This window comes from Arvicanthis niloticus, chromosome 13 (assembly GCF_011762505.2).
Source record: "Arvicanthis niloticus isolate mArvNil1 chromosome 13, mArvNil1.pat.X, whole genome shotgun sequence".
In the NCBI taxonomy this organism is placed as follows: domain Eukaryota; kingdom Metazoa; phylum Chordata; class Mammalia; order Rodentia; family Muridae; genus Arvicanthis; species Arvicanthis niloticus.
In genome coordinates this window covers 40,035,002-40,055,110 of record NC_047670.1, presented here as the reverse complement: position 1 = coordinate 40,055,110, position 20,109 = coordinate 40,035,002, and the positions used below count along the sequence as shown (strand labels likewise).

General features: G+C 37.2%; 1 protein-coding gene across 12 annotated transcripts in view; it reads left to right on the top strand.

The window, feature by feature from the left end:
• The window catches only part of Cyrib (CYFIP related Rac1 interactor B), a 126,942-nt gene extending 107,050 nt beyond the window's left edge, over positions 1-19,892 (top strand). For all 12 annotated transcript variants that reach the window (XM_076911408.1, XM_034516877.2, XM_034516874.2 and 9 more), the window contains 8 exons: positions 4,064-4,169; positions 8,202-8,338; positions 9,519-9,596; positions 11,561-11,677; positions 12,553-12,632; positions 13,653-13,779; positions 14,851-14,921; positions 19,150-19,892. In XM_076911408.1, the coding sequence (XP_076767523.1) occupies positions 4,064-4,169; positions 8,202-8,338; positions 9,519-9,596; positions 11,561-11,677; positions 12,553-12,632; positions 13,653-13,779; positions 14,851-14,921; positions 19,150-19,213 (780 nt within the window). In that variant the 3' untranslated portion in view covers positions 19,214-19,892. The remainder of the gene's footprint in view (positions 1-4,063; positions 4,170-8,201; positions 8,339-9,518; positions 9,597-11,560; positions 11,678-12,552; positions 12,633-13,652; positions 13,780-14,850; positions 14,922-19,149) is intronic.
• Positions 19,893-20,109: the final 217 nt, after the last annotated feature.

The following is a 20,109-nucleotide window of genomic DNA, read 5'->3' as shown; positions in this document are numbered from 1 at the left end:
TTAAACCCGGGCTCTTACATATTCAATGCCTAGCAAGGTGTAAATTGTTGAGGAAATAAATACTGGAGCTGTGGCCTAAACTTACTGCTATCATTCTAAATCTTAACATTTTTGTGAGTGATAGACTGTGACTATTACTATGAAGTCAAGATAGTGGAAACATTTAAATATAATTTGAAAACTCAAACATGGAAGCAAAACAAAATAGCTTCACTATTCAGTAAATTGTTCTTTCCTTATAAGTCACAAGAATTCACAGATTATTTTAAAATGAATTTGATGTTATCTTCATGTTGATTAAATATAGATGAAATCTTATCACTTTGTCATAGTTACTTTTTTCAGTTACTTCTTATTGTAAGTGAAGAAAAAATCTCATTCACTACAAAGACACTTGTGTATTTTTCTCTCTATAGGTAGAACTCTTAGGATTGAAAAAAGTTTTAAAATTTTTTATTAGAAGGGTTGCTCTGTGTTTGTGTGGGAAAGGCTTGGTCCCTATGTATACTTCATTGACTTCTTGCTTAGATCGAGTTAATTTCTGGAAGAGAGTGTGATGGTAGGAAAGTTTATATAGTTATTTCAGAAAGGCCGTATGGGGCTGTAATACCAGAAACTCTGAATACCATGGCCAAAGATTGGAGTTCTCCACATGTCCTAGGTTTGCAACAGAGTTGATTTCCCAGAATTATAGCTATATTGAATTCACATTATTCCACAATTTTTGATGTGGAAAAGTAAACAAATGCTTTAAAGTGTGTGTGTATGTTTAAAGGCTTGTGTAGGGAAGCAAAAATATAACCATATAACACTAAAGAACATAAAAGCATAAGGGGGATGCCAGGCAGTGGTAGCACACGCCTCTAATCCCAGCACTTGGGAGGCAGAGGCAGGTGGATTTCTGAGTTTGAGGCCAGCCTGGTCTACAGAGTGAGTTCCAGGACAGCCAGGGCTACACAGAGAAACCAACACAGAGAAACCAACAACAACAAAAAAAAGTATGAGGGGGAAAATAAGAGACTGGCCTTATTAGACTTTGAGACTTACTGTGACTTACTGTGCCATCACTAACTGCTTGGTAAAGGACTTAAGGACAAATAAGTTATGTGTGGTGGCTCATACCAATAATCTGAGCACTTGTGAGGCTAAGGCAAGAGGATGCTGTGAGTTTTGAGGACAGCCTGAGCTATTGAGTTAGACTTTATCTTCATTTAAAACAAATCAACACAACAAAACAAATACCAAAAGAAAATTAAAGACAGAGAAATATGTAAGCAAAATAGTAATAAAATATGTGAACTGAAAAACTAGGAGCATGTTATCTGTGGGTTGGACAGATGCAGACAGTGTTGACGTCTTAAGAAATATATGGATTCTTGGGTGTAATTAGGTTTCTGAATAGTAGGAAAGAAGTTCACATGAAAGGACAGTGCTGAGTACATGCTAGGTTACAAAGAACTGATAGCTATTGGAACTGTACTAGGTGGCCTATGAAAAACAGACAACAGAAAATTGTTTCGGGAATAAACTTGTGTATCACTATGAAGAAGTTTCTTTTGTGAAGAGGAGCTATTCAGTCAGTGCAAATTGACACTGTAAAATGGTCATCAGGAGGTCTCTTCATAATAGAGGTCACTGTATCAAAAAACAAAAACTCTAAAATTATTTATACTTTTAAATGAGATGCGTGTATCTGTATGTTCCAAGTAAGAAAAAATGTAAAGAATAATGGCTCCTTAACTCACCATAATAAAATGGAAGCAACTAGTAACATTTCTGTGGTAATAAAATTATAAAACTCCATATAAACTGTAGCATAGTACAGGCATGTAATAACACAAACTGTTTCCTGATAGCTAGCTTGTTAATGGACTTGAGTATGTATTAAATAACATTTTTAAAATGTGCCTTTAAATGGGAATAAATATGGTTTGAGAGATGGCTCAGCAGTTAAGAGCACTGGTTGTTCTTCCAAGGAGGCCTGAGTTGTGGATCGATTCGATTCCCAGCACACACATGGTGGCTCACTTCCATTTGTAACTCTAGTTTTAGGGGATCCAATACCTTCTTCTGGCCTTCAGGCACCAGCCATGCATGTGGTTCACAGACATATATGCAGACAAAACATACGTATAAGTAAATCAGTATGTTAAACATATAACCTTAAAAGGAGTAATTATGAGTAACCTCTAGTTAGGATGAAGAGCCTCTAGTTAGGACGAAGAGCCTCCAATAATGTTGAATTCTGCCCTAAATTTTAACAGAATTGAAAATAAGTTTTGTAATACTTATTTCAAGGTAATGTTGTCATGGACATTACTAACTGCCATCTTGTATGTTGAGCTGTTAGGAATACTGGCCCAAAGCCTTACCAACATTAATGAATCTAAAGTGACATGTGAAGGAAGCAGACACTTAGAGAGATCCATAGAATATTAACCATGAAGGAACATATCTTCAGTTCCATAAGGAAAAAGCAGGTCCTAGGAAGTAGTTTACTCACTGCAGACAGTAGGCAGCATCTACAGGCACATTTGTGTATTATGGAGATGCATTCGTGCTTAGACCTTCATAAGAGAAGTTGGGAAATTTAAGAGGAAATCAGTGAAAGTGTAATTTTAACCGTTCGCTTGTTTCCTGAATAATAAACAAATTTATATTGCTTGTTATAAGATGATCTGAGTCTGGATTTCCCCCTAGATATATTATCATGTTATCAAAAATTGTTTATATGAAGTTTGGATTATTTATTACATGTTGTGATCATTGATATTAATTACAGTATTTCTAACGTGAGTAATGCTGGCTTTAGGCTCCTGCTCTATCAAAGAATTATTAAAAATTATAAAACCACTCAAAATTTGAAAATATCAGCTAGATGTGGTAGCACATACCTGTATTTCAGAACTTGGTAGGCTAAGACAGAAGGATTATGAGTTTGAGAACAGTCTGGGCTACATAGTAAGACCGTGGTTTTGAAAATGCTTAAGAAGTGTATATAGTGAATTACTTATACAGCCCATTTATTTATTTATTTGCACCTAATTCACAAAAATTTAAAATTGAGTATAATTTCATTTTGCCTTGTTGAGTTTTGTTTTTGTGTGGATAGATTCAATTCTAGTGCCTTGGGGGAATTAAACATGTCATGCCTAGTGACCCCTTACAAGCAGCTCCTGCCATAGCTACAGAGTTTTGTCTCTCAGATAGTAACTTTGGGTTATTTAAAATATTAGAGAAAGCAACACAAGTTGTTAGAGGAAAACCTACACTGAGTTTGATAAAGGATTAAGAAAGCATCTGTAGGCAAAAGGGAAGTAAAAGTAAGAAAACTCTTTCACCTGGGAATAACTCCATACTCAGAAGAGACAGCATAGTGGCTTACAGGACTAGCACTGACCGAGGTCTGTATATTCATGAGCCCCATCTTGGTCTTGATTTCTTCCCTTCAGATTGAAGCTGGGTTTTTTGTTTTGTTTTTTATTTTTGTGTGTGTGTTTTTTTTTTCTATCTTCTCACTCAGGAAAGCCTGAAAGAAACTTGGAATCCACTAAAGCATCTTAGTTCAAAACATTGAGTATTTGCAATATTTCTAAATTGCATTTTTCAGATTGATTCGGGTTCCTGTTGGTCAGGTCTTTTAGAGCTGGTGTGAACCATGCAAACTGAATTACAGCTTCTTGACCCTTTCTCAGAGTTGGTATTTCTATGTATTATTTTATTTTGTTTCTTACCGCAGACATCCCAAGAGTGTCTCTACAATAAAAGAAACAGTATAGAACATTGTCTTTTTGTGAATCTAAATGACACCAAGTTGTAATATAGCTAACAATGTTGATTTCATTATTATATTATCTATTGGTGTGTGTGTGTGGGGGGGGGGAATCTTGTGGAGTTAAGAAAGTCCAAACTTGGAATTTCTGTGTCTGTCATTCTGTACTTTAAATATTCCAACCTCCTTTATTTGCTAATAAAACTTTTGCCTTACTGTGTATTAAAAAAAAAAAATAAAGGCTGTTGTAACTTTATAAATCTTAACTTTTTGTTTCTTGGATTTTTTAAGGCAATCCAGCATCCAGCCGATGAGAAGTTGCAAGAGAAGGCATGGGGTGCAGTTGTGCCACTAGTAGGCAAATTAAAGAAATTTTACGAATTTTCTCAGAGACTAGGTAAGCTTAAAACTTTGTGATTTTTACTTTCCTGGTAAGAAACACGCTTATTAGGTCAAGAATTATTTGGATGATTTTGTTTACTGAAGTTGGCTGTGTATCTAATTGTGCAGGTACAACAGACTGTGTGTGTGTGTGTGTGTGTATGAGCACATGATGTTGTACTCATAATTTTCTCAGGCTTTTGAACTGTTTAGACTGTTTTCCTCAGCAAGTTGTGATTTGAAGAAGAGGATCTGATTTCTTTGGATCTCGGTCTAAGAAACTACATTAGCCGGATGACAGACTGTTTTGAGTTCCGACCCCTCCTATTGGTGTAGAACCCAGGGCCTTGTGTTTGGTAGGCAAGTGCTTGCTGTTGAGCAACAGCCTAATCCTTAAGACAGATGCTCAATAGAATCAGACAAGAATTGGATAAGTATTTTTTATAATAAATATCCTTTTTAACAACTGTGGGTGTGTTTGGTGTGGTATGGGTGTGATGTGACATGTTTGGAGGTTGTTAGAGTGTCTTTTAATGATTTCTTCTGCATCTTTGAGACAGAGTTGCTTACTAAACCAGAAGTTTACCCTTTAGACTGGTGTTACAGGCATAGGTTGCCATGCTTGACTTTTCTGTGGGGTCTGGATATCTGAACTCAGGTCCTCACTTTTGTACACCAAGTGTTTGTTTATTTTCCTTCCTTCCTTCCTTCCTTCCTTCCTTCCTTCCTTCCTTCCTTCCTTCCTTCCTTCCTTCCTTCCTTCCTTCTCTAATGTACATTGGTGTTCTGTCTGCTTATATGTGTGTGCGAGGGTACCACATCCCCTGGAACTGGAGTTACAAACAGTTGTGGACTGCCATGTGGGTGCTGGGAATGGAAACCTGGTCCTGGTCCTTTGGACGACAACCAATACTCGCTGGAAAGCCAGCTCTCCAGCCCCCAAACATTTCTTACTATAAGTTATAGCTGTAGGTTATCTTTGCATGAACAAATAATTGAAGAGTGAAGCATGAAAATTTGTTCTTGTTCAGTTATTTGGATTTTAGTGAAGTGTCTCTGGTCTGTAGCTTTACATCCTCTGTAATCTCTGTCAGCCTAGGTCTTCTCATCCTGATTACTTTGACTACTGTATACACTCCTTTTTACCCTGTTAATACTTAGCATCCTTTGACATTAAAATGCTGAGATTTTATTGAAGCTGGCTTGGTCCCTTAGTGTGTATCATTGAACAATGGAAAAAAAAAAAAAAAACCAAGTGGGTGGTTTACAATGTTTTCTGATGTTCTAGATGGATGCTGTTCTACTCCAGCGGTGAATATAGTAACAATCCATAGCAAAAGCTTGATGTTCTTGCTATTGTAGCAGGCCTTGAGCCTTTCAAAAGAGATCTCTTAGGGGCTTCTATAAAGTCATGAATAAAGTAAACCTTTGAGACCTAACGGATTACACTGCCTCGCAAGTCAGTAACCTGGATAATAGTATTTCTAGTTCCCTTGCTAACAGGATGCATTTCTTTGACTCAGTGTTGTTGAATGAGTGGCTGATAGTCTAATGGCTATACAAATTTGATATCTCAAATATGTATTAGGTCTTTAAAATCAGTAATAATACATGCTAGGCTTTTGAGGCATAACAGCCTAGCTGTTACTAGCTGAACAGTCTTGATCATATTCAGAGTTTCAGTATTCTATCTAGACTTGCAGTCTGTTCAGTTTTCTGCTTGTATCTCTTAAACCTCTCCTACTTCTCTACCTACCCCTCTATTGTGGAGCCAGAGATGAGAATAAATACCAGACAGCTTGAGGAATACCAACAACTATCAAGTTGTACAGATCCTACAAAGTGGTGCAGTACAATGAGAGAGCTCCTGATCTTAACTGAAGACATACATGTCATGTACAGAAAAGAGACCCTGATGCCTTGCTTGTTTGCATCCTGTTAGAGTTATAATGCTACTGTTGCCAGACTAATTGGAAGATACGAGTTTTGTTGACAGTCTTGTTGTCCAGAGAAATTTTCTGTGTTTCTGTTTGTGTGAGGCCTAAGAGCCTTCCTGTTGAGGCAGCTACCTGTGTTGATAGTAATCATAATACTTTTTCTCACCAAGGTCTACCTTCTGTCCCAGGGCTTATGTTCATTGTGTTGGTTGCTTTCATTGGGTTCTTTTTGTTCTTTGGTTTGTTTTGAGGTTTGGGGTTTTGATGGTGGTGGTTAGTGAGAGAGAGAGAGAGAGAGAGAGAGAGAGAGAGAGAGAGAGAGAGAGAGGAGAGAGAGATTGTGTGTGTGTGTGTGTGTGTGTGTGTGTGTCTGTGTCTGTTTCTGTGTCTGTGTTTTTTCCCTTTGGTTTTCAAGACAGGATTTCTCTTTGTAGCTCTGGCTGTCCCGAAACTTACTCTGTAGACAAAGCTGACCTTGAAGTAAGAGATCTGTTTGCCTCTGACTCCCAAGTGCTGGGATTGATTAAAGACATGCACCAACACTACCAGATTGCTGCTTTTTTTTTTTTGGAAGTAGTGAACTGTTTGTTTGCTTTTAATTCAGACAGGATCTCTGATAGCCTAGGTTGGTCTTGAGCTGACTGTCTGAAGATGACCTTGAACCTTTTTTTCTTTCTTTAACATTTATTTATTTAGGGTCTGCAGAGATGACTCAGTAGTTAAGTGCACTTGTTGCTCTTGCAGAGGACCTGGATTTGATTCCTAGCACCCGTATGTTGGCTCAAAACCATCTCTGGTTTTCCAGAGAATCTATCCTCTGTGGGCACCATGCATGCATGTAGTGCACATACATACATAAATCGAGGCAGATACATACATGTTTTATCTGTGTCACAGTACAGGTGTGGAAGTCAAATTGGTTTTTTTTTTTTTTTTCTTTTTCCCACCATGGGGTCCTGTAGATCTCCTGCTCTCCCAACTTTGACCTTGATTGTTTTTTTTTTAAAGACATATTTTTACTATGTGGTCCTAGCTGGCCCTAATTCATTATGTAGACCACCAGGCTGGCCTTAACTTACAGATCTACCTGCCTTTCCCTCCACAGGGTTGGGTACTCCCTCCTCCCCCACTGTGACTTTTGAACTATTGATATTTCTCTTTGAACTTTCTGGTTGCTAAGGTAAGCATACCAGGTTTATGTGGGGATTGAACCAAGGACCTCAAGCCTGCTAGACAAGCACTGTCTCAGCTGAGTTACACCCCCAGCATGCTGCATTGCCCAAAAGCGTTTATGAAGATTTAAAAGCAAAAGCATTCACAATAATAATAAAGCATGCACAGAGTTTTCCTACATGCTGACTGTGTTGTGTCTGCCCCTTCCCCCAAGTCATGTCCTTTGAGTTTTCTTATGACAGTTGTCCCTAAAGGAAAACTCCTTCCAGGGGCTTCTTCTCTTCTGGTTAACTCGTTGTTTCCTCTTCTTGTTCTAGCTCAAGAACTTTGTAAGTTGGGTAATGTCATAGTCAAATTGCCATGTTAAAACCCTATCTCACCTGCAGTGTAAAGGCTGGAATGTGAGGTTATATGTGCCTTATAAGGTATAAGAGTGCATGAGAAGATGAAGTAAGGAGAGAACAATTTCAGTTTGGGGGCAGGAATTAATTTTTCTCTGTATTCATTCAATACATATGTTAATGTCCTTAGAAAATAAAATTTGAAGGTCTTTAGAACAGAAGAAAATTATGCAAAGTCTGACAGGATGTTAAAGAAAAAATAGCATTTGCCTACATTTGATCAAGTTTTAGGCTTAATTTCAGCATATGGGATGCTTAGGATGCCAGAGCTACCAGACAAGGGAGACAGAGGACAGTTTACCCTGTGCCTTTGATGTTTAGATTCATGCTCTGCATCATTCCAGACCTGAGTTATGATAGAATTAGCTCTTTTAAAGTTTTCATTAAACTAAGTATTACTGCAGTAGATAGTTTGAGTGTGTGCAGTATTAGCAGTGGTAAGGTGTCAGTTTGTCTTGGTTACAGAGAAAGAGTGTACATCTGAATGTTGGTTGGGAGTTGAACTCCCTGACAACTTTTTTGTCTTCTTTTCATTAGAAGCAGCTTTAAGAGGCCTTCTGGGAGCCCTGACTAGTACGCCATACTCCCCCACCCAGCATCTAGAGCGAGAGCAGGCTCTTGCTAAACAGTTTGCAGAGATTCTTCACTTCACACTCCGATTTGATGAACTCAAGGTAGAGTCTGCTGACAGACTTTTTATGAAAATCATGGTTTTTTCACTGAATAGTAGGAGGAGGAACCTTTTAAAATCTGTATTTAAACGATTTCAACCCAACTGAAAAGCTAGATTTAAAATGGCAGCTCTTTGAAGTGGCAACCAGCCAAGTACACAGGAGTCGGTGTTCACTGTAGTCCATTGAGTTTGTAAGCAGAAAGGAATTCTGAGTTGCTTCTTTGGGTTTTTTTTCTTTCTGTTTGTTCAATTTATTTCAACTTTTTTTATATAAAACATTTTTTCTTTCCCTTCCTTGATACTTTTTTTCCCTGTTGATCTTGTCATCTGGCTTTCTATTATATTTACACCTATAAATCACATGTTACAATATGGGGCAAGTCTTAAGTAATACTTTTTTCTTTCAAGACAGGGTTTCTCTGTCTTCAAACAGCCTTGGCTGTCCTAGAACTTGCTCTGTTGGCCTTAAACTCATAGAGATCCACCTTCCTCTGCCTCCTGAGTGCTAGAATTAAAGGCATGCACCTCCACCACCTGGAATGTGTGCTGTTTTGTTTTGTTTTTTTAATTGAAGTCCTTAGTTCAAATTATGAGACTTGATTTTTCAGGATCTTGTGTACCTTTTCTAGAAAATGGAAGAGTTAAAGTTCTGTGTTACTTCATGTAGTATTATAGACAACTATTAATTACTATTAATATTTGGGCACAAAAGTACAAAAATATAAAGTACATACAGATTCTTTTATTCAAAGCAAGTACCCTTATATTTGTTTTTTGTTTGGTTTTATAATATCAATGTTTTCGATAAACAAGCCCTTAAGGTATTACCTAAAGTTATTGAAAAGGAGGGATGCATAATGCCCACAATTGGAAAACAGTCTATGGTTTTATGGTTAGGATGAGTGCTGTTGTGTGTAGTAGTACACACCTTTAGTCCCAGCATCCCAGCACTTGGAGAAGGCAGAGGCCAAAAGGTCTCTGTGAGGAAAAAATGCACTGAAGAGTTCAAAAGTACTACAGGCTTTTGTGAGTATACCGAGTAATTGTTAAAGTTACATGAGAATGCTAGGTTACCAGCTCACAGTAAATTAGATTTTCACCTAGCCTACATTAGCATTCGATACATAGCAGTCATCTTTCATATATTACAGCATTCTTTCATACATGTCCTCCCTCTTTAGATGACAAATCCTGCCATACAAAATGACTTCAGCTACTATAGAAGAACATTGAGTCGTATGAGAATTAATAACGTCCCGGTAAGCTTTTGCTATGAATTAGGTTTAGTGGTGGTAATAATTTGATTTTAATTCTTCCCTTTGTTCATTCATTTACTCTCCCACTTATTAGATGAGTTGTTTTTTGTTTGGTTTGTTTTTTGAGACAAGGTCTCTACATTGCAATGGATGTCCTAGAACTTATGATGTAGTTCCAGGCTAGCTTGGAACTCACTGAAATCCACCAGCCTCTGGCTCCAGTGTATTCAAAAGTTAAAGCTTGTAATTATCAGTAACCATATTGTGGAAGGAGAGCTCAAACGATAGCAAGACATATAACATATATTTTTTTTTCTCTTGCCGTTAATTTCCACAACCACTTTAACAAAATTGCATTTTGTCTTTATATCAGTGATACTTTAAATCTATTTGTATATTATTATTTTGACTGAACAGAAAATTTTGCATGAAGGTTATGGTTACTGTGGTGAATCCTGAAGAAAATTGACCTCGAATGAGAAAATTAACTGCCAGTGGCAAGAGGCCACTTGCCTTATGCTGATGAGAACGTCATTTCAGGCCGTGCTCTAGCATCACAGCTTCTTTCCTAGGTCCTTAGGGCTGCCAATCTCTTCTGTCCTCCCAAAGTGTTTAATGCTTTTTTCTGCTTTCATGGAATTACAGATGAAGATACTCTTTGTGTTTAGGGGACCTGTATTATGGTAATTGGTGTCAAAATAGGAGAAATCACAACACAACTCTATGCTCATGTTAGTTTCATATAGATGTACTGGAGCTGTGTAAGGGGTGCTAAAGGGTCAGAGAGAATTTTTAAGTTCTAAAGGCACCATTTTCTTAGTATTTATTGATACATTTTCTTACATATTTATTGATACTTATTATGTATTTATTGATTATTACTGAAAAATCTCTATGAAATGGTTGTTTTAGAATGGGGGCACCAGGTTGGAGGTAAAGGGTTTCTCTGTTCTTTACAACAGTTTGGGTTTATACAGACCACCTAGTGTGAAACTGATTATATTTTCTGTTTTATTTCTTTGTTTTTCAAATTTTTACCTGGTAAATAAAAACAACACTCAGTCTTTTGCCCTCTTTGCCATCTCTATCTCTACACAAGCGGCCCAGGACTTTAGAGATCATCAAACTGTCTTACACTCTCAAGAGTTATGTACAAAGTCAGAAGTTCTCAGTGAGATTGTGCATATTCAGACTCTTGCCCATCTTGCCTTGTATCTTCTCCTTTTTCTGTTAACCTCAGAGCCCATTTTCCTCTCTCTTTCAGTTAATTTGTAGCACAGAACTTTTTTCTGACCTTTTGGATCTGTCTGCCTCCTGTTATGGGTTTGTTTCCTTTCCTTTTCTTTTCCTTTTTTTTTTTTTTCCTTTTTAAGCATTTACTTGATACTCCTTTTAGTACTCTAAATGTATCCCTGTTTGTAAGGAAAATGCTAAACTTAGAGTAGGATTTAAGGCTCTCAACAGTCTCACTTCTAATTTTCACAAGTTGCTGTCTGCTATTGCACTGAATGTGTCAAAATGTGCTCTGCTAAGTCATTTTAAAAATACATTTTCCTTCTGCCAATAGAAATACCTTGTTCATCACCACTTATAAAAGCCCAAGTTTCATCATTCCTCCTTATTTTCTTCTAGTCTGAGATCCTCTTCCTTCTGTTGCCGTATTTTATCATGGGTTCGCACTGGAAGATGGGGTGCAACTTCATAGTCACCCGTTCATCTTCCAGAACCTTCTCAGCAGTCTCTTGTGTAGTAAGATGTCCCAGCAACGTATTATAATTTCATAATACCATTGAATATGTTTGAGTAGATAGTTTTTCTTTTCAAACAATTGCTTAATATTTGCAGTCTCTTTATTTTTAAAGAGTAGTTGAGTGGAATTTGTATACAAAGGTCTGAACTTAATTTTAAAGGTATTTACTAAGTTGGCTTAATAATTTGTAAATTAATGTCAAGTGATTTCCACACAGGCAGAAGGAGAAAATGAAGTAAATAATGAATTGGCAAATCGAATGTCTTTGTTTTATGCTGAGGCCACCCCGATGCTGAAAACCTTAAGTGATGCAACAACAAAATTTGTATCGGAGGTAAGTTACTGGGGACCTTTCTCTGCATTAATGCTGTTCTGCTCACTGAAGATGTGATGACCTCAGCAGTCCTGTGATTCCAAGTACTACCCTTAGACTGGCACCCCTAAATGAACCTGTGTAGGCACAGCTGCCCACTTGCTGTGTAGTCACTCTGGAGGGACTTTGAGTACTGCTGTGATCACATAGCCTAAGTGTGCTCTGATGGCCTTTAATAACCCTCCCCTTCTTCCTGTTTTCTTCACTAATAATAAACAAAAATCTCAAGGATGATCTTTTTAAGTTCCTTTCTGCATTGATTTTATCTGATCCACAGATCATTCTGCTGGATCCTCTAAAGTATGTGATGCTTATGAAAACTTAACCTTTGCTCCTGCTACATACCCAGATCAGACTGCTGCCCACTTACATATTTTTATTTCTACTCTTGTTCTACTAAATATTTTCCATGGCCTGCCATTAAGCCTGATGATTTGAGTCTGATTCCTAAGACTCATAAAGTAGGAGAGAACAGATTCTACTGTGGCACAAAAGAATACCCACATACCATAAGTATGATATAATTAAATAAAATTTCCCTTCAGGATAATCTTCATATCTGAGCTCCTCATTTCCTGTATTTGAAAGGTTGTGCTTATTCTTGCTCACCTAACAGAAATCTCTTAAGGCAACAAGGTCTTGGCTGTTTTGTACATGGCTCTATCCCCTGACCATGAAACTGTGATTAGAATCACAGTCATTCCTTAGAAAGTTAGAAATAGGAGCCAGATCATTTGCTGGTTTCTGGGATTCTATAAAGTTTTAAAATATTTTATAATTATTCTTAAGTATCATATTTTTCACTTGCTTTTTTTGTTCTCTCTGTACACTTACAGAATAAAAATTTGCCAATAGAAAATACCACAGATTGCTTAAGCACTATGGCAAGTGTATGCAGAGTCATGCTGGAGACACCGTGAGTATTAGCTGATGTGTTTCACCTCAGCAGCACTGCTGAAATGACTAGTATTTTAAAGCATATCCAAACACAAGCATGTCTCTATGGAAAAAGAAATGATGCTTATCCCGACCATCAGATGTTGAATATATGAACAAAGTCAAAATAATTTGGCAGTTTAGTGTATTTATTTTTGAAACATAGAGTTAAACTATGGACACTTCAATTTTTTTCCCATCAGAACAGCAATTTCATGATTTTGAGGGTCCAGGGAAGATTGTTTTCAGAAGGCTATATTATATTTCATTCGCCACATTATCTCACACTTTAGTTTTGTCCTTGTTTCCTCACAGACCTGATTTATCTAAAGGCATTTGTGGTACATATGATAGGTTTTACTATCAGCATCAGAATGAATGTGTCTCGGATTCTTGAATAAGATAAGTTTTTATTAAAGACCTTCTGTTTTTGCATCACTCATTTCCCAAACAAACCTCTTCTATACACTGTGTTATTGGCAAACTCGAGGGGCAGGAAGACAAGCACCTCCCACTCTTTCCTCCTGTGTAAGGGAATGGAAGCCCACCACCTGCTAGATCACAGTGTCCCCATTCTGGGTCTGTCTGGTCTACTGCTATGCCACATTGTCTCCTGTGTAGATCAGAGTTCTATTTTTCTTTTTCTAAATGAGACAATTGATCAAATCCTGTAATATAATAGATACACATAAATAGCAAACCTGCTTGCTTCATTGAGCAAGTGACTTTTCTAAGCACCCATTCATTCCCAAACTCTTAGTTCAGGGCAGTTTTTCCTTTCTCCAAAATTGTTGAAGAGGTAATATAATACAAAAGTGGACCATAATATGTTGATTGTAAGACTTCTCCATGTCCACTTCCTCTCCTAAGGGCCTTATAGAGAAGGGATAATGTTGACATTCTTTTCAGTGATCAAAGTAGTCTATATCAAGTGTGGCTGGAGTCAGTTTATTATAGAGTTTGTAATGTGCCTCATCCACCCAAATCTTCTGCTCTGCAGGGAATATAGAAGCAGATTTACCAATGAAGAGACAGTATCATTCTGCTTGAGGGTAATGGTGGGTGTCATAATACTCTATGACCACGTCCATCCAGTGGGAGCATTTGCCAAAACTTCTAAAATTGATGTAAGTTACCTATTGCTTTATGTGATTACAGATTGTTCTCATACATGGTAATTAATAAAGTTTATTTTAGAACATTAAAAGCCAACATTTCTTTAAGAAAGTGGAAGAGCCTATGTTTTCTGTTTTATTGTTATTGTTGCTTCCTTTTCCTATTCATAATAGTTTATTGCTTTCTACTTCCATTATCTGCTAGAAATAGAAGTTCCTATTAGAAATTGAAGTTCTCATTTCTCTGTTTACTCTTGAACATTCTAACTAGTATTTGGTGGGGATTATCTGATAATTACTATTTCAAGCATTTTAGTTCTTAATTATGGATTGCTAGCTTTCCTATGTATCTGTTTTTATATAAAGAAAAACAAGTTACCATTAGCTTACTTGTGTGGTATACATGTCCAAGAATTTTTACCTTGTTCCCATGTGCCTGTGAACATTGTCCTAGAATTTTCCGTTCACTACAGCAGCTTCACTTTAGGAGATTAAATAATACAGTTGCTAGGAAGTGGTAGAGTATGAGGCTAAACACACACCTCTTCTTTCAAATTTATGCTGTTTTTCAGACAACCAGGCTGATCTTACAATAAGTACTTCATTGAGTTTTTCTCCCTCTGAGCAGCATGTGGAAGTGCCCACTGCCTGCCCGTCAGTCAGTTTTACCTCTGTCATCTGGACAGCAGGACTCTTGAACTCCCTCCTAGCTTGATTCCCATCTGACCCCTGCTTGTCACAGGCTACTTGGGAAACTCTTCTTTCCTGGAGCAGATCCATTCTATCCTTGTAACCGGTGTACAGTATCTTTTTCAGGATGCCTTACCTTAGTTCATTAGTGTGAGTAGGATTTTATTTTGACTGGTGGTATTCTCAGAAAGTTTTGCTTCACTGAGAGATTGAAAGTAACATTTGCTAGCTCCACCCCCATTTGCTAGCTCCACCCCTAACAATGTATTAGTTAGTATTTCTAGTATATGGTCTCTTGAGTTCCGTAGTTAAGGTTCCAATTTTAGTTTTGCTTTTTTTTTTAAATGAACGTTACATTTAAAAAGTGATATTTACTTTTTCTTTTCTCCTCAGATGAAAGGTTGTATCAAAGTTCTTAAGGACCAACCTCCTAATAGTGTAGAAGGTCTTCTCAATGCTCTCAGGTATGTATATGTACCTAAGCATGTCAAAAATATTTGTTAAGTTTTTGAATAGCACCTAAGAGATACTCCAGTAACATTCAAGCTGAAGATTTTGCTTATTAGTAATGTTGCTTCAAAGCAGTGATAATAGTGTTGTATAATGAGGACTATGTGTAGACAATACCAACTTTGTTTTCTTGGCTCAACATTTTGCTCTACTGTTTGCCCCTTTGAAGCAGGATTGCTTCTTGTAACTTTAAAGCATGCTGATTCACAAATAGAGGAAAATTTAAAGAAAAACCAGGTGATCTGACTATGTGTAGCTTCCTAGTGAGTTTTTCCTTATGCATGTAGAGAATCATAACTCACTGTAATTACTGGCCAAACAGTACAAAGTTCTATGGTAATTCCTTGTCTCTTGAGTAACCTAGTAACATTTCTGTATTCATGCTTTTATGTCTGCATTATCTTTGTTTTGAAGAGTCATTGTTGATTTAGTTGCTGAAGCTTCTGCTGTGCAGCATGACATTTTTTTAAGTGAACACCTTTATGCTGTATAACATACTGGCACAGAATCAACTTAAAAGAATTTCACAACCTAGAAGCTAATTTTCTATATTATTTGAGGTTTAAGCAAAAAATAATATGAACATAGAAATATTTATGTAGTGATATTTATATCATAAAGTAAAATGTCAATTCATTTCAGCTGAGTGGAGACTGTACATAGCTATTAGGGAAAGTGCTATGTAAGTGGTTTCAGCCTGAATAAAGGAGAGCTACTTTAAATGAACAGTAGAATGACAAAAACTTAGTTTAATTAAATCCATATACTATCACAGATTTGTAGCCACATACCCAATATTTAGAAATTTTCTCTTTTCTTTTGCATTGCAAACTACATTTTAAATTTTGCTATGTAGGGCATGGGCCTCTTTATATCCTTTCTGGATGTTATCTGGGTCTTAGTGTACCTGATTTTTTTTTTCTAATCTTTTTTTTTTTTTTTTTTTTTACCGGAAGGGTCAGTCTTTGAACAGGTGTCAGGAAATCTTTTATGAAATTTATTGTTAAAAGTTAGGAGTAAATAGCCTGGTATGATGGTATATATCTTTTAAACCCAAGAGGCCAACCTTAATGAAAGCCTATCTCAAAAATCCAAAACAGCTTGAAGGTAAAGGAGGTTGTGTTTAGTATTTCTTATGTTACCTTAAAGGAGGCATGCCAGAAGAGTAGGTGAGAACCCTGCAGTGCAGCAGTACTGCTTTTAGAACTTATGTATGGGATTGGTTGAGTCTCTTTTTCTGGTGTTAGAACAGGGGGGGTGGGGGGGGTGGGGAGGGGCAGTAGTGTTGAGTGCTGGACTGATGTAAAATGTTTCCACAGGAGGTAGTGCTGAGGAAAGCAAAAATATCGTTAGCTTTATTAAGTTGTAAGGAAAACTTTTGAACCTGTTGGTTCATAGTAAGCATATTCTGTGTCTGGCTCTCACTTTTTATCTGGGGCTTTATAATGCTAGTGATGATGCTTTATGGACGTGATGAGTAGCGTTTCTTGTCACCATGTTTTTCCAGTGCAGTCTTGAATGTCAGACCTCTGTTTACCTGAGCTGAGGGTGGTGTGGGTAGTTGTGGGAACTGCTTGCATCTGCATTCTTATCACAGGAACTCAGAAGTAGTACAAGTTCTGACGAACAGAGTTGATGCAGGGTTTCATTCCTGAAATTGATGTCCTTTTGATATCCCAGTCTGGTTCATTATGTATTGAACGTGGGTGTGTTTCAGAATAGGTTGTAAAACACGCAGAGTTCCAGGTCACCACCTCTAGAGTCTTGTTTCTTAGATAGGAGTTGAGACTCAGGGTCTCTCATTTTAAATAAATACCCTGGCTAGTACTTTGGAAAATACTGCTGAAACAAGACATCACAGCACAGTATAGCTTTCTCATAACAAGCAAAGCCAAACAAACTTCTTGCAGAATTAATGACCAAAGATTTTTGAATGGAATTATATTTGTATATGTGTTTTGAATTATTTATGCAATACCTTTTACTTTTAGTATGCTAAAAGGGGGAAGCAATGAGTTATGAATGGGAAGGAGGAGTTGTAAATTCAGGTATAGTGCTCCAGTACTTTTGCTTCTTTGCTGAACTTCAGATAAAGGCAGCAATTGTTTTCCAGTAGAGAAGTCACATGCACTTGAAAGGGGACTTGGGTTTTGTACACAAAGCATAGTAAACCCCATCCTGTGTGGTTTGCTCATTCAAAGTCAGTGTGTTGCTTTGGCTGACTCAGAGTGCTGATGCAGCACCTCTGGCATGGTCTTCCATGATAGGAATGCCAGACCTGCCAGAGCACGGCCGCATCCCACAGAGACTGTCCCGGGGAGTGTTAAGATTGCTGACTGTTCTGCAGTAGGAACTTAACTGTCCATGTTCCTTAGTTATTTCCAGTAAAGGAAAGGGAAAAGAAGCCATAGAAATGGATGACATCTATCTCCTAGGGTGATATGTGGCCATATATGCTTTGTCAATCTAAACAGAACAGAACAGTTGTGCCATCACTACCATTTCATTAAATATTCCTCTTTGGCTGTGATTCTCAACCTGTGAGTTGTGATCTCTTTGGCAAACCGCTCATCTGCAAAAATTACGTTATGATTTGTCACAGTAGTAAAATTACAGTTATGAAGTAGCAGTGAAAATAATGTTATGGTTGGGGGTCACCACAACATGAGAAACTGTATAAAAGGGTCATATAGCCTCAGGAAGGAACCACTGCTCTGTAGATTTTTTCTTTCCAGTGTCACAACCTAACTTCCCTTCAGTTATTTACTAAACACTCATTATGAACCAGACTCTACAGTATCTCTTCAATGAGAACAGTTTGGAAGTCACTGCTGAGAAACATAGAGTTCATGCCAGGTGTGTGGTAAACATACCTGACTCTTGTTTACTTTTACAGAGAGTACAGATTGGATCTTCACTTTTAAAGCCTATTTGGAATAAACTGAACAGATGTTTAAATTTCTTTAACATATATCGTCTATATACCTACTTAAAATGGTTTAGTCTTTGAAAATTGTATGTGAAATGCTTATAAGCCTCATCAGCCTATTGAATTCTCTTCTAAATATTCCACGTCCAAGCGTTGCAAACCTCTGTCTGTTGCTGCTGATCAGGTCCAATCTTAGGCGAGATCTCCTTTACTCCTTAGTAGCAGCTCCTCACTTTAAGGTCCTGTAGCTTCCCCCAGCTCTTACTCAGCATCCTGTCCCTCCTTTCATTGCTGTTGACTTCAGAGCCCGACCCCTGGGCTAGTTAGCCTCTTTCTTACTTACACTTTGCTCCCAGGCCTTCTATAAGCACCTGGTTTTCCTTCTCCTGTTGGGTAATAACTCCTGGAAGACACTGGAGACTTGCTGGCTGCTGTTGTATTATTTAAAGAGTCAGTGTTTAATTTTAAAATTGAATATTTCATCTTGTTGAATTAATTTTGAGTTTGGACTTACACACTCAAAGTGCACATATCTGGAAATAAGGTACTTAGAGAATATAAGTATTTCAGGGTACTGATTTTTACAGCATAGAGTGAAACTGTAACGGATGTGAGTAAAATTTTAGACTTTGAAGGGTATTTTCTAGAACAGCTATATAAGTCTTCCATTATGCCAAGAAGGAAACCTCATATAATACATACATACATACATGAACCAACTTAGTATTTTCCAATGCATCTTTTTAAAATATGTTTTTATTCTTTGAGAACTTCATATGTACATCTAATGGTTATTTCCACCCCACTCCTCCCCTTCCAATACTGTTGTATATGAACATTAAAATTTTAATTTCACATACTAAAACTGAATATTGCCTATTGTTTTGTTTTTCTCCCTTAGTGATCCAAAAATCTAAAAAAGAGTGTATGTTCTTAATTCACATGTCCTGCAGAATAGTCTGTATTTGGGACAGGAGCCATAATTTGCCAACATGTGGGATAGATCTGTCATTTTCCTATCAATGAGAGGTAGCTCATTGTCTTAGATTTTTGGCTAATCATTTCAACGAGGTGCTTATAACCAAGTGACCAGCAACTAGCTGCTCCTGTTGGATGGAGGAGCCTGATCAGGATTAAACCTGCCATCCTAAGGCAAGAATTTGTGAGGTTGATTGACCAGCTACTCATCTTGGCATATTACACAGCCCATACAGACTTTGATTTCCTAACGTTGTTCACTCTATTTCGTATAGGTACACAACAAAACATTTGAATGATGAGACTACCTCCAAGCAAATTAGGTCCATGCTGCAGTAAGAGCCGTGGAGCAAGCCCCTGCTGCAGATGGATGGAGCACACAGTGTTCTTCAGTGACCGAGAATGCAGTCTTAGTGAATGCCATTAAATCTCCTTATTCTTGCTTTGGTTTCTTTCCTCTGTTCCTCTTCCCACTTTTTTAATCATGTTCTTGTTCTTAAAGACTTCTTTTCTGTGCCAAAATCAGTAAAGTTATACTTTGAAAGGGATTTTGTCCTTTCAAAACAGGCCATCTAAGGCAGCTAATTACGCATTGCATTGAGGTCTCTACTGAGAAAAGTTCTGTGACTTGAACTAAATATTTTTAAATGTGGATTTTTTTTGAAAACTAATATTTAATATTGCTTCTCCTGCATGGCAAAACTGCCTATTCTGCTATTTAAAACCCTCATAAATTTATTTTCTACTGCCGCTTTTTCATGTGCAGCCAAAATAAAAATGTTTAAATTAACTGTGTTGTACAAATGGTACCCAACACAAACTTTTTTTAAATTAGTAAGACTTTTGTTTAAAGTTTTAAGTTTGCATTTTGACTTTTTTTTTGTAAGGTTGTATGTTGTGTGTTTAACCTTTATTAACTAACGTTAAAAACTGTGATGTGTGCGTAGACTATTACGTATGCATGTTCATGTTTAAGAATGGCTGTTGATAAAATAAAAATCAGCTTTCCTTTTTCTAAGTGTGGCTTGGTTTACTGAGGTTTTTGGAAGTTTTCTCTGTATATATTTCTGTGGAATGCATATACACATTACATAATTTTTCTTTCTCTTAGGCGATAGCTGTATTTTTTTCAGTTGTTTCTCTTTACCTTTGTCTATGTACATAAGTTGAACTGCTTTTAAAAACTGTTGTGTATAAGATGACCAGTGATTGTGTCATTACCTTGACTTTTGTTC